The sequence below is a fragment of the Marmota marmota genome, unplaced genomic scaffold (assembly GCF_001458135.2).
Source record: "Marmota marmota marmota unplaced genomic scaffold, marMar, whole genome shotgun sequence".
Taxonomy (NCBI): Eukaryota; Metazoa; Chordata; class Mammalia; order Rodentia; family Sciuridae; genus Marmota; species Marmota marmota.
This window is the reverse complement of record NW_025999880.1, coordinates 16,632,671-16,645,677: the sequence shown is the minus strand read 5'-3', so window position 1 is coordinate 16,645,677 and position 13,007 is coordinate 16,632,671. Positions and strand designations below refer to the sequence as shown.

At 48.3% G+C, this 13,007-nt stretch overlaps 1 protein-coding gene and 1 pseudogene across 2 annotated transcripts in view; both read right to left on the bottom strand.

Moving 5' to 3' along the window:
- Nucleotides 1–2,721: 2,721 nt before the first annotated feature.
- On the bottom strand, nt 2,722–5,436 carry LOC107150767 (annotated as a pseudogene). Its single transcript, XR_001504625.2, has one exon. The product of XR_001504625.2 is annotated as a pygopus homolog 2-like (transcript).
- A 174-nt stretch (nt 5,437–5,610) lies between these two features.
- Nt5c3b (5'-nucleotidase, cytosolic IIIB) overlaps nt 5,611–13,007 on the bottom strand; it is a 9,685-nt gene continuing 2,288 nt past the window's right edge. The window contains exons 3-7 of the mRNA XM_015495716.2: nt 12,379–12,464; nt 11,397–11,486; nt 9,627–9,789; nt 7,338–7,538; nt 5,611–6,103 (exon numbers count right to left, since the gene is read on the bottom strand). Of these exons, the coding sequence (XP_015351202.1) occupies nt 5,969–6,103; nt 7,338–7,538; nt 9,627–9,789; nt 11,397–11,486; nt 12,379–12,464 (675 nt within the window). The 3' untranslated portion in view covers nt 5,611–5,968. The remainder of the gene's footprint in view (nt 6,104–7,337; nt 7,539–9,626; nt 9,790–11,396; nt 11,487–12,378; nt 12,465–13,007) is intronic.

Genomic DNA, 13,007 nt, shown 5'->3' with positions numbered 1-13,007 from the left:
GCTGGGGGGGGGGGGCGCTCTGCAGCCTCCTCCATTCTGACTGCTCCTCAGGGCAGCCCTGCCACCTGCTCCTCTCTCTTCTCCAAGGAGCCAGGGGCCAGGGCCGGGCTTTGTGCAGCCTTTCATTCCCAAGGGTGGCTCCTTTCTCAAAGAAACTGAAGAAAAGGCAGGTTATGCGGGGAAACCTGCTTAAAGGGTCTTTAGGGCTGTGGAAGTCTTTGTGTCTGGTGCTAATTCGGGACTGAGGGGTGGGAGGGAGTGGGCACAGCTCTGCACATTCAAAAGGCCAACCTGGCGCCTTGATCCCTTTTTCCTTTGTGTCAAATAAAAGGTAAAACCATGCCTTAGGAGATGGTCTTTCCATGTCCTGTGGGGAGAAGACTTTTGACCCAAAGATGGGGCAGAAAGAAGAATCAAACCCGGCTGTTGCCTTGGCCTCGCTGGCTCCAGACAGCGCCCCTATGCGGGGCTCCCCACTCCCAGAGGGTTCCCCCCTCCCCAGGCCTAACTGGGGGGCCTCACCATGGAAAGGGAGCCCTGGGCCACTGAGGGTGGATGTTCAGAGAGGAGAGGGGCCTGCAGGGGAGGTATGGAGAGATGATCTGTCACCTCATTGTCCCAGTTGAGTGGAAAAGACAGTCCCTGATCTCAAATAACCAGCAGACCTTGAGGACTCAACTGAACCACACGGACTGGGTTACTTTTCTGCATAATTTCCCATACTGTGATATTCCCACCGCTCCCTGGTTCTGGCCAACGGCCATTACCACCTGCCCATCCTCCTCCCTCTTGCCAGAGGAAAGGGAATTGAGTTCAGATCTCCACAGGGTCTTGGAGAGAGTTGCTTCAGCTGCCAGCCAGGCCATCTGCCCTCACTCACCTGCCTGGATTCTGCCTGCTGTGATGGAGATGACCCAAGCCTTCTGAGAACAGGGTGGGGCTTGCGAGAGAAAATTGACAGGACCAGACTCACCTGCCACAGTGCCCCCACAGGCACCAACCTCTTGCCAAGTGCTATGGTTCTAGAATGTCTCCCACAAAATACCAATGTGTTAAAGGTTTGGTCCCCAGCCCCTAGTGCCTCTAGGAGGTGGTGGAGCCTATGGGAAGTGCTAGGTCATTGGAAGTGTGCCTTTGAAGGGGACTTTAGGACATGGTCTTTCATATACCACCATTCACATGAGGTGAATGGGCCTTCTTTATATGCATTCCCACCATGATGTGCTGTGCCACCACAGACCCAAAGCAATGGGGCCAATTGGTCATAGAGTGAAACCTCCAAAACTATGAGCCTAAATAAACCATTTGTCTTTTTAAGTTGATTTTCTAGGTATGTTTTTATAGTGAGGGAGAGCTGAGATACCCAGAATCTTTTTTTTTTTTTTTTTTTTTTTTAAAGAAAGAGAGAGGGAGGGAGAGAGAGAGAGAAGAGAGAGAGAATTTCAATATTTATTTTTCAGTTTTCAGCGGACACAACNTTTTTTTTTTTTTTTTTTTTTTTTTGGTACTGAAGATTGAACTCAGGGTTGCTATTGAACTATTGAGCTACATCTCCAGCTCTATTATTATTATTACTATTATTGGGAATTGAACCCATGGGTGCTTTACCACTGAGTTATATTCCCAGTCATTTCTTTCTTTCTTTTTTTTGGATTTTAAAGTCATTTTATTAACCCAACTGTACAAAAGACCCCACAACCACATCTCTGCCATTCCACTTTCTTCCAAAAAGTAGTGGCGAGGAGTGGTGAAGTCTACACTCCCCAGGAGTGTTTACAGGTGTGGAGAGGGAGTTGGTGCAAAAGTAGCAACAGGGGAGAAGCAAACAGAATCACAAACACAACACAAAGTTGGGGGGTGCCACCTCCACTGTTTTGGAGTGGGGAACACTAGCTTAGTGAAGCCCCGAGGCCCACCCTCTTCCTCATAGCTGCAAAGGCTGTGGGCTCCACCAGGCAGTATCTTCCCTCCAGGTGCAGGGAACAGAGAAAAGTGGGAGTAGGGGACCAGAAGGTAGCCTTTGCCACCACACCCCGAGGGCTAGAGAGACCAGAGTTCTCTGCTGAGGGCCACACTCCCTTCCCCACCCTTTTGAGAAATGCACGTAGGAGCTATAAGGAACAAACAGCAGTTGAGAGGGGCTCTTCACCAGGCCCCAGGCTCATTGCTGGCAGGCAGTGCTTTAAAAATAAAACAAAAACAAGCCCAGTGCAGGACTTTAGCTGAGATAATGAGGATTTCTAGATCACCAGGCCCAAGATGATACCTAATAGCCAGGAAAGACAGAAGCAAAAATCTCCAGGCTCTCCTTCCTTTTAGTACCATGGCATGGAGAATCCTAGTGACTCCTCCTCCTACCCACGAGGCTATGACATGACCTCACTTGGATCCTTCTGTCAGGGAGGAAATGAGGTATAAGGCCTTGGTACCTTTCCAAGCTTTCCTCCAACCAATCGAGGGAGGCAGGGGTATGAGGGCGCCAAAAGCTGAAGAACAGCACTGGGTTTAATGTGCAACAGACAGGGGGCCAGGGGTGCCAACAGAGTCCAGACCTCCAGGACAACCCAGACTTCAAAGATTCTGGTCCCTCAGACCACGTGTCTATATATATATATATATATATATATATTCTTTTTTTTTTTTCAAAAATATGGTCATTAAGAGAAAAAAGCATGGGAAGCTGAAACCAGTGACTTTGGTGTCCTGACAGCACCTCTTACCTACTGTCACGAAGCCCCAAATCACCAAGAAACTGCCCTAGCTGGGAACTCCATTCTTCAAGCTATTTGGTGCTGAGGGAGGAGGAGCTGGACAGGTCTGGGGGAGGCAAAGGGGAAGGTAGAAAAAAGGAGGAATCCCCATTTATTCCCTAAAGAGGTCTCCCAGAGCCCATGAAATGGCTGTCGCAGGGGTAGGAAGAGACCGGCTCCTCAAGCCAGAAACCTTCAACGCTTCACTCCAAAAACTAAGGCTAGAGCTGTGGGGCGAGACAGGGGTGATAGGCACAGGTGTTAGATATCCATCCTAGGCAGACAGGGCACTCTTGCCTTCCTGAATTTCCTCTGCCCCTTTTCTCTTACAGTCACATCCCTAGGCCTCCTAATAGCCACACACACACACACACACAAAAAAAAAAAAAAAGTGGCTCTGCTCAGCAGGTTTCCTGGATCTCCGTAGATCTTGATGCGTTGTTTCCAGAAAAGTGAGCAACCCAGGCTCTTCTGCGCCCAGGCACTATCATGTTTCTGCTCTGAGAGGATGGGGAACCAGTGGAAACGAGGACCAGGAGCCAGACAATCACCCTGGAGGAGCAGGAAGGGACATGTGTACTTCCCTGGGACCATCTCACCAGTGTCACCCATCATTAGCAGCCACCAGCTGCCCCATGCCCTCGCGGATGTAGACAGACTGGATCTCCTTGGTCTTGAGGCAGAGATCACAGGCCCAGACAGCAGAGGCCTCAGTGGTCACGCTGTCAGTCATGCTGTGCACTCCAGTGGAACCACTTCTGGCAGGAGGCCTCACACAAGACAGCATCCTGGTTGTCATTCACCTCGTTCCGACAGGCACCACATGGGTACACCAGGCCTGGGGGAGGCTGGGGCCCTGAACCCCCACCTGTCTTGCCAGGGGGTGCTAGGCTGTTGGCATCCGGAGTGCCATCACCCCGTCCACTGCTGTTTTGGGGAAAACTGGGCTGATTCCCATTAACAGCAGCAGCTGGCGAGCCCAAATGGGGCTTCTGGGGAAAAGCAGTGGGAGCAGGTGGATTCAAGGGCTTCCCCCATCCTCACCACCAGGGCCAGGAAAGCCGGGGTCTGGACCAGGGAAGGGACTTGTGTTGGGGGGCAAGCTGGGGAGCCCCTGACCAGGTCTCTGTAGAGGAGAAGGACCAAAAGGCACATCTGGCTGGGCAAAGCGCTGGGGGAGAGAAGGAGGGCCCAGCTCCCCTCTGGGAGGCTGTCCCATGGTGGGTGAGATCATGGGGCCAAATCCCCCACTGGGCCTGGCATCATCTGCCCACCTGGAGCGCTGAAGTTTTGACCCAGAGGCTGGCTGAAGGGTTGACTGGGCAAGTTCATGTTGCCTGGGGGTGGGTAGCCAGGGCCCTGGGGGGGCATGTTGAAAGCAGGTCCCATAGGATTAGGAGGGAAGGGCGGGGTTATCAACGAAGTGTCTGGGGACCCCTCCACAGCCTGGGGGTACCTGGCTTGCCATGTCCCCTCATACACGGAAGCTTCCAAAGAGCACAGGACTGCCGAGGAATGGAGGGGCCGTGCTGCCCATCTTAGGGGCTCCGAAGTCACCCTCAAAAGGGTTGGATGCAACCAGATGATCCACCATGGGAGTCGGGGTGGTGCAAACTCCGTCAGACGTGAGTAAGCAGGACCCTGGGTATTTGACTTTCTTCGCTTCTTTTCTGGGCTCTTCATTTGCAAACCGGCCTTGCCCTGCTTCCTCCCGGTGCTGGGCGATGCAGGGGGCCTGAAGGGTCACTGGGAGGGTCACTGGGAGGCATCCAGGCACTCCGAATGGCACCTGGCTACCAGCAGACACTGAGCAGCCCTTGTACCCCACCCTCCAATACCTTCAGGTCTACTAGAAACACAACTTCCAACAGTCGGCTCCTTGCAGGAGGTGCGAGTGGCTGTTTTCTTCAGTCTCTGGGGTGCTCCAGCTTTAAGCCACATCCCTGGCCCTTTTATCTATTTACTTTGACACAGGGTCTCACTAAGTCCCTGAGGCTGGTGGCCTCCTGCCTGCTGCTGGGGTTATGGGTGAGCACCGTCATGCCCAGCAGCGGATGCTTCTCTCCAAGGGAGGACAGGCCAAGAAACGCCACATGAACTGGCTTTTTGAAAGAGGCCCAGAGAGAACTCAGCTGGCTCTTGACCATCCAAGTCAACAGGGGGAGGAGGGGAAGGAACTGAGAACAGCCATAATGCAAGATGCTTCTCTTTCACTTTGCCTTGTCCTCCCGGGCCTTGGCCTGAAGCCCTTGCAGATCATCTGTTTGGTGGCCCTGGGATGAAAAGAAGGAGGAGGGAGCCAAGGGCACCAGGGAAAATCTACACCCAAATGGGTTCCGTTGGGGATCCCTAAAGAGAGGGCTCTTAGACGGCCACCTCAACCCAACTGATCCCAACAGAATTTCAGATTTGATGGCTGCCCCACAGTTAGGCCACCCCATTCCAAGTCAGCGCCCACCCTGTCAGCACAGGCATATTTAGACTGGGCTCAGAGGGGCTTCTGGGCTAATTCACGGTGGTCCTCCAACTGTTCCATGGAGCCCCCATGCCTCCTCAGAGCTCCCCTCAGAGCTCCCTATGCCTCCAGGGCCAAAAGGTTCAGGCTCTGCCGCCTACCCACACCCTCTGAATCAGAGCAGCTCTTTCTTATTTTAATTTTCATCTGTTTCATACCTTATATTTGTGTAAAGTACAGCTTCTCCTGTTCAAAAAAAAAAAAAATTTTTTTTTTTTTTGATACCGAGGATTGAACCCAAGGTCCTTAATCATTGAGCCACATCCCAGTCCTTTTTATTTTTTATTTTGAGACAGAGTCTCATTAAGTTACATAGAGCCTCACTAAATTGCTTAGGCTGGCCTTGAACTTGTGATCCTCCTGTCTCAGCCTCCCTGAGCCTCTGGGATTGCAGGTATATACCACCTTGACAAAAACAAGTTTTTTAAAAAATCCTTGGACTAGATGATCCATAGAATATTAACATGCTGTGGCCCATGGTTCATTTGGAACCCTGATTGCTGCCCTCCTACCCAACAGGACCTCCTGCAAGCCTCTGTTGAAGAGGCAAGTGAAGGCATTGGGGGAAAGAGGAGGTGGGCAAGGACATGTCCAGTGGCTCTTGGCTGCCCAGGACTTTTCTCTATGCTCACAGCAGAGAGGTCTCCTGAGGAGAGGTCCCCTCCTCATTGTGATCGGCAAGGCCTGGACTGACACTGTGCCCTCAGGAGTCTTGCATCTCCATGAGGTCCCCCTGGGACAGGATGTGCTGCAGCAGCCCGTTCACCACATCCAGGGACTCGTCCTTCTCCAGCACGATGTCATAGGACTCCAGGTAGCGCTGCCGCTGCTCCTCCACCTGCACAGGGAAGCAGACCAAGAGTCCCCAAGACGCCTTGTCTAGGCCTCTTACTCCAGAGTGGGGAGCCAGGAAGGAGGCCACACAAGCACAGCTCCCAGCCCCCTTTCCAAAGTCTGAGGAGTTCAAGGTTAAGGGTTTGTTCTTTGAAGACAGAAAGGCTGCCTTAATTAACCCTCAGCCAGAGTCAAAAGGTCAATATCAAGGGTGAAAATCAAAAGCCCAGATGTTACCTCTAATCAATCTGGGCTGAGTTGTTTTTTTGGCTGGGTTTCTTTTTTTTTTTTTTTTGGTACCAGGGATTGAACCCCAGGGTACTTAACCACTGAGCCACATCTCCAGCCTTTTATATTTTTTAATTAATTTTTTTTTTAGTTGTAGATGTACACAATACATTTGTTTTATTTTTATGTGGTGCTGAGGACCCAACCCAGTGTCTCCCATGTGCTACGCAAGTGCTCTACCACTGAGCCCTAACTCCAGCCCAATATTTTTTTAATGTAGACAGGGTCTCGCAAAATTGCTTAGGGCCTTACTAAATTTCTGAGGCTGGCTTTGAACTTGTGCTTCTCCTGCTTTAGCCCCCCAGCAATGGGATTCCAGGCATGTGCTAGGAGTTTTTGTATGGCTCAAACATTTGTGGGCTCCAGCATCTGCTGGGGAGGTACAGCACTCTGGTACCTTTGCACCAGATATAATTTTTCTTTTCTGAATCAGAAAAGAAAAATTATATCTTAATTATATTAATTATAAGCTCATGGTCAGAATACCAAAGTCTGGCATCTCAATCATGCCCCTTAGGTCTGATTTAGGAGGACTGGTAATCAGCCCCACCCTCTCCTAAACTACATTAACTTGGGCAAGTTCACCATAAACTCCTTGACTTGGTTTCCTTATCTGTAAAATCCCAGTCACTACCTCAGAGGGTTGCTGGAAGGACTAAATGGGGTAATGTCTGTGACATGCTTAGAACAGTGCCTGACACACACAGTCACACAGGCCAGTTCGATGTTCTCTCTCAACTCCTGTGTCAGGCCACGTGTGCATTTGTGATTACTAGGGATCTTCTTCATTTCCTATGAGACTATGTGTTCTAGGGGAATATGGCTTGAGTCTTACCTCGGCACCCCTAAACTTTCCACAGTGTCTGGCACGTAGAAGGTGTTCCAAAGCATTTTTTAGTAGAAATTCAAGGAGAAAGCGATGTGGGCAGGAGGCCTTGGCCCCTACCTACCTTGTCGTTTAGGAAGCCAATCTTGAGAATGTTCTCCACTCCAGGAACCCCATCGGCCATAGTGAGGTCCCCCATGGAGTCTCCAAGCAGGAGGATGTTGGTCTTGCCCTGAAGCTGCTGGAAGTAACTGGAGTTCTGACACGCGGAACTGTTCTTATTGTAGGTGTGTATGAGCTGGCCCTTGAATCCCTGTAGAAAACCCTAAAAAACCAAGAGACAGGTAGCAGGGACCCATGGAGTGCCAGCTTTCCATTCTGTCACAGAGGAAAGGAAATCCTGCAAGCTATAGATAATGCCCAAACTTTTTACTGTACCCTAGAATGGTGGTGGGTCCCAGATTTGGTCTTTTGTTGTTATTGTTGTTGTTTTTATTATACTGGGGATCAAACCAGGGGTACTTGACTATCACTGAGCTACATTCTTAGCTCCTTTTTATTTTTTATTTTGAGTCAAGTTGTCCTCAAACTTACAATCCTCCTGCCTCAGCCTCCTGAATCGCTGGGATTATAGGCATGAGCCATCATGCCTGGCATGGCTTGTTTTTCATAAATAAAATTTTACTGGAACACAGCCACACTCATTTGTTCACTTACTAACAATGGCTGCATTTTCTGCCAAAATTGCAAAGTTGAGAGTAGTTAAAATGGAGACCACAGTGCTCCAAAAGCCTAAGATACTTACTACCTTGCCTTTATAGGAAAAATTTGTGACTGATGATTTAAACTAGCATAGGCAGCTATAATGTACCAATTAAAAAAATGTGGAACTGGGGTTGTGGCTCCACACTTGCCTAGCATGTGCAAGGCTCTGGGTTCAATCCTCAGGACCACATAAAAATAAAATAAATAAAATAAAAATTATTTAAAAAATTAAAAATGTGGAAAAAATAAACTAAAAAAAATATTGTAAAAAAATAGGGCTGGGGTTGTGGCTCAGTGGTAGAATGCTTAACTAGCACGTGTGAGGCACTGGGTTCAATCCTCAGCACCACATAAATATAAATAAATAAATAAATAAATAAAAATAAATAATAAAGGTGTTGTGTCCATTTACAACTAAAAATAAATTTATAAATAAATAAATAAACAAACTAGAGGGGCCATCAAATATTGTTGATTATCTCTTTTGATAGAAGCTGCAATATAGGGGCTGGGATTGTGGCTCAGCGGTAGATCGCTCATCTAGCACGTGCGAGGTCCTGGGTTGGATCCTCAGCACCACATAAAAGTAAAAAAAAAAAATGCAATAAAAGATATTTTGTCCAGTTACAACTAAAAAAATAAAAAAGCTGCAATATAAATGCTATTCATGGGAATGTAGATCTGATTCAGTGGTAGTGCACTTGTTTAGTATGTGCAAGGCCAGGCCTAGGACCCGTCCCCAACAGAGCAAGAGGGAAAAAAGAAGAGGAAAATGCCATTCAGGACATGAGTGTGTACCGCTCAGCTGCAGGCCATGTCCTAACCACAGGTCAAGGTGCTAAAAATTCTAGCCACTGATTTGTGTTTCCTTTTGGTAGTACTGGGGAGTAAACTCAAAACTTTATACATGTAAGGCAACTCCACCACTGAGCTACATCCCCAACCTTTTTACTATTTTTTTTTTTTTTTTTTGAGACAGGGTTTCCTAAATTGCCTTGTTTGGCTTTGGACTTTTAATCCTCCTGCCTCAACCTCCCAAGTAGCTTGGATCAGAGGTGTGCACCACTGTGCCTGGCTTCAGTCACTGTTTTTAAGGGGAAGAAATCAGAAAATAGGTGAGTGGGAGCAGGCCACCTACAACCCCAGAAAAAAAAATGTCAAAGTCCAAGTCTTTCAATACTTAGAATAGCACAGGATTGATGACAGTGACATAGGACCGAGCTGAACCACACACTAGGTCCCCATGGCAGAGAGCTAACTATTGGCCAAACACTAGAGAGGGTCCTTCGAAAGTAACTGATAAACCAGGAATGGGGATGCACGCCTGGAATCCCAGTAACCTGGGAGGCTGAGGTAGGAGGATTGCAAGTTTGAGGCCAGCCTCAGCAACTTAGTGAGGTCCTAAGCAACTTAGCAAGACCCTGTCTCAAAGTAAAAAGAGCTGGGGATGTAGCTCAGTGGTAAAGCACCTCTGGGTTCAATCCCCAGTACCAAAATAAATAAATAAATAAATAACCACCTGAGGGCAAAGAAGCCAGCTGTCTCCCTTCCCTGCCTCCCCAGGTGGGGGTTAAAGTATAGGGTAAAGCAGCCAGGTTGATGGTCCCCACCCCTCTGCTTTTCCCTGCCCAGATGGGATATGGCTCACCTCTTCATTAAAATCCATGTAGTTAGACACAATGTGGATATTGGGGTGAAACACTTCCATCTGTCGGATAATTTCTTCCAGGATATCACCAATGCCCGCAGAAAAGATGAACAGCGGAATGTTGTTACGATAGAGTGTGTTGAAGAATGTCTTATACCCCTCCCTGTAAAGAGAAGAAAGAATTCTGAAATGGAGTTGCCTTTGCTACTATTCTTTATCTTCTACTTGGGCTAGGTATTTTTTATAATTTTCATTGTTTTAAAAACATTTTAAATTGAGGTACACAATGTATACAGAAAGTGATTATGTACTTGCTGAATGAATTTTCACAGATGTATACGTCCAGGAAACTCTAATCAGATCAAGGTTCCCTCAAGGGCCCTCTCAGTTAATACTACCCTCCCCCTGCATCTGACTTCATATCACCACTGATTAACTTTGCCCGTCCTTGAACTTCATATAAAGGGATTCAGCCAGGTACAAATAAGCACACCCATAATCCCAGCAACTCCAGAGGCTGAGGCAGGAGGATCATAAATTCAAGGCCAGCCTCACCAATTTAGCAAGGCTCCAAGCAACTTAGTGAGACCCTGTCTCAAAATAGAAAATAAAAAGAGCTCAGTGTAGCTCAGTGATAAAGCACCTCTGAGTTCAATCCACAGTACCAAAAAAAAAAAAAAAAAAAAGGTGGGGAAGATTTAAGATTCATACAGAATATACTCTTTTGCTCTGGCTTATTTTGTTTAACATACTGTCTGTATGGTTTATCCATTTTCTGTTTGTCTGTCTACTTTTAGGTACTGTGAATTTAACACAGGGGTCTTGCTGAGTTGCTTAGGGCCTCACCAAGTTGCTGAGATGGGTTTCAAGCTTGTGATTCTCCTGTCTCAGCCTCTCTAGTCACTGGGTGATTTGCCTATGGTGAGTAGTTTGTTCCTATCACTGCTGTGCTGAAAATATTATTCCATCATATAATTGTGCTTCAATTTGTTTATTCAGCTTCCTGTTGATAGACAACTGAGATGTCGTCAGATTTCAGTATTATGAATAAGCCCTGTGCATGTCCTGTGGTGTTCACTCACTGCTCTTGGACATTTTACCTGGGAGAGGGACTGTTGAAACAACAAGAGAGGCCAATATTATTTTGCTACTGATCATGCACTGGGCAGCTCTCCTGGGACACCTTCACTGGGGCCCCTCCACATTCATCTCATTCTTTTCTGGTCTGCACATATCTCTACTCTCCTGCTGTTTCAGGAGCTAGCCTCTCTCCCCAGTAAGGACTGCTGACCTTTGAGGGCAGGTACTGATGTCTGCTCCTGTCTCGGGGGGCTCCCATCCCTGCTCCAGGAAAGAAAGTTCCAGCAGAGACAGCTGCTTGGTGAAGGATAGTGATGATAAAGGTCCTGGCTTAGCAACTCTCATGTCTGAGTAAAGAACAGCAGTCACCCAGGGGGACTCCAGAAATCTTTACCATCAAAAAACAGAAAAAAAAGAGCTGGACTCTAGGAGATGGAGCGCTGGCATTTTGCACTGCCTCCACTGGAGATGGCTCCATGGCCAGGACTCCTTGACTCTCAGCTACTAACTCTGCTCCACTCCTTCCCAGCCTCCTTTGCATAAGCAAAACAGCTTCAGACTGAGTTTACTGTTTTGTTTTGAGTTCTGGAGCTGGAACCCAGGGTCTTGCACGTGTGAGGCATGCCCCGAGAATGCAAAGCAGTTCTGGAGAGTCTGGTGAAGCAAGCGTTTCCAGGGCAAGAAGCTCACCTGAGCATGGCGGTGGACTCCCCGACCACCTGCGCTATCTGACGCTTCTGAATCCTCTGCTGACACAGGAGGTTGTGCGCTTTGGTCCACCTAAGAGCAGACACCCCACGAAATTCCAAGTCATCCACGGACATCAAGGGCCCTTTCCCTTCACAGAACCAAGTCCCCTCTAACGCCGACAGCCTCACCCTTTTCCACAGAGTCATTTCCTGAAGGATTGTGGCCATCCTTAAAAGGAAGAGGGCAGGAAGGCAGTATAAGGGAGGCAGAGCTGGGGTGGGGGGGGCTGTTAGCTGTGAAAGCAGAAGCCTTTCCAGACCCTGTCCTCTGTGACCCTCCTCTCTGGAGATGCTGCCCAGGATGCACAGTTCCAAGGCAGGGTTGCTGTGGCTTGAATGTGCCCCCCAAAGTTAATTTTTTGAAAACTTGATCCCCAAGGCAGAGATGCTGGGAGGCTCTGGCCTCATGAACGGATTAATGCCATTATTATGGGAGTGGGTTCCTCATACAGGGACAAGTCCAGCCCCCTCTTGATCTCTGTCTCTCTTGCCCTCTTTTTGCGCTTTCTCCCTGGGATGATGCGGCAGGAAAGCCCTCATCAGACACTGGCACCTTGACCCTAGACTTCCCGGCCTCCAGAACAGTGAGCCGATATGTTTCCATTCACCTTAAGTTGCCTAGTCTGTGGTGTTCTGTTACAGCAGCACAAAACAGACCAAGACAGGGACATTTCCCCAACAGGCCACCAAACCAATGGATTTCTAACTTTTTCCAAGGATTCTTTGAGGGCCTCCACTCTAGCAGACACAGGAAGTCCTGGTGTATATGGACAGTTTGTTCTACTAGCTGGGCTAATGGCGTTACAGCTAAAACCTCAGTAAGATGAAGGAGCTGTCAATTCATCAAAGCTCTGGAAGAACACTCGCAGCCCAGCCCTGCCCACCTTCAGGGCCCAGGAACATCTCTCACCAGCGCCACTTACCATTCTACCATATGAGGCAACTTCTCTTTGATGGATCGGTGTGGGTCAATCTCAATTGGGTAGTAGTGGTGATACAGCGCCGTGAGCTGGAGACATCCACATGAGTAGGAAAGTCATTAGCACACATCAAGTTTTCCCCCAGCAAAGTCCCACAGCTTAGTGTGAGAGAAAAACTGCTTAGGGGATGCATCCTTGTGTAAAGGGTGTTAGTTTTTGTGTGGGGACACGTCAGTTACAAGACTCAAGTTTCTCCTCTTTTATTCTCTTACAACACTTGCATCTACCTACTTGATAATGTCCGGGGTGAGACTAGACTTGCAGAGCTCCTCTTGCACTCGCCCTGAGAATGAGGTCTAAAAGGCAGCAATATAAGGAGCTTTACTCTCCTATAAGAAAGGTATTGAAGCTGGGCGTGCTGGCACATGCCTATAATCCCAGAGCTCTGGAGGCTGAGGCAGGAGGATCATTGAGTTCAAAGCCAGCTTCAGCAACAGTGAGGCGCTAAGAAACTCAGTGAGATCCTGTCTCTAAATAAAATACAAAATAGGGCTGGGGATGTGGCTCAGTGGTTGAGTGCCCCTGAGTTCAATCTCCAATACCAAAAAAAAAAAAAAAAAAAGGGCCTGGGG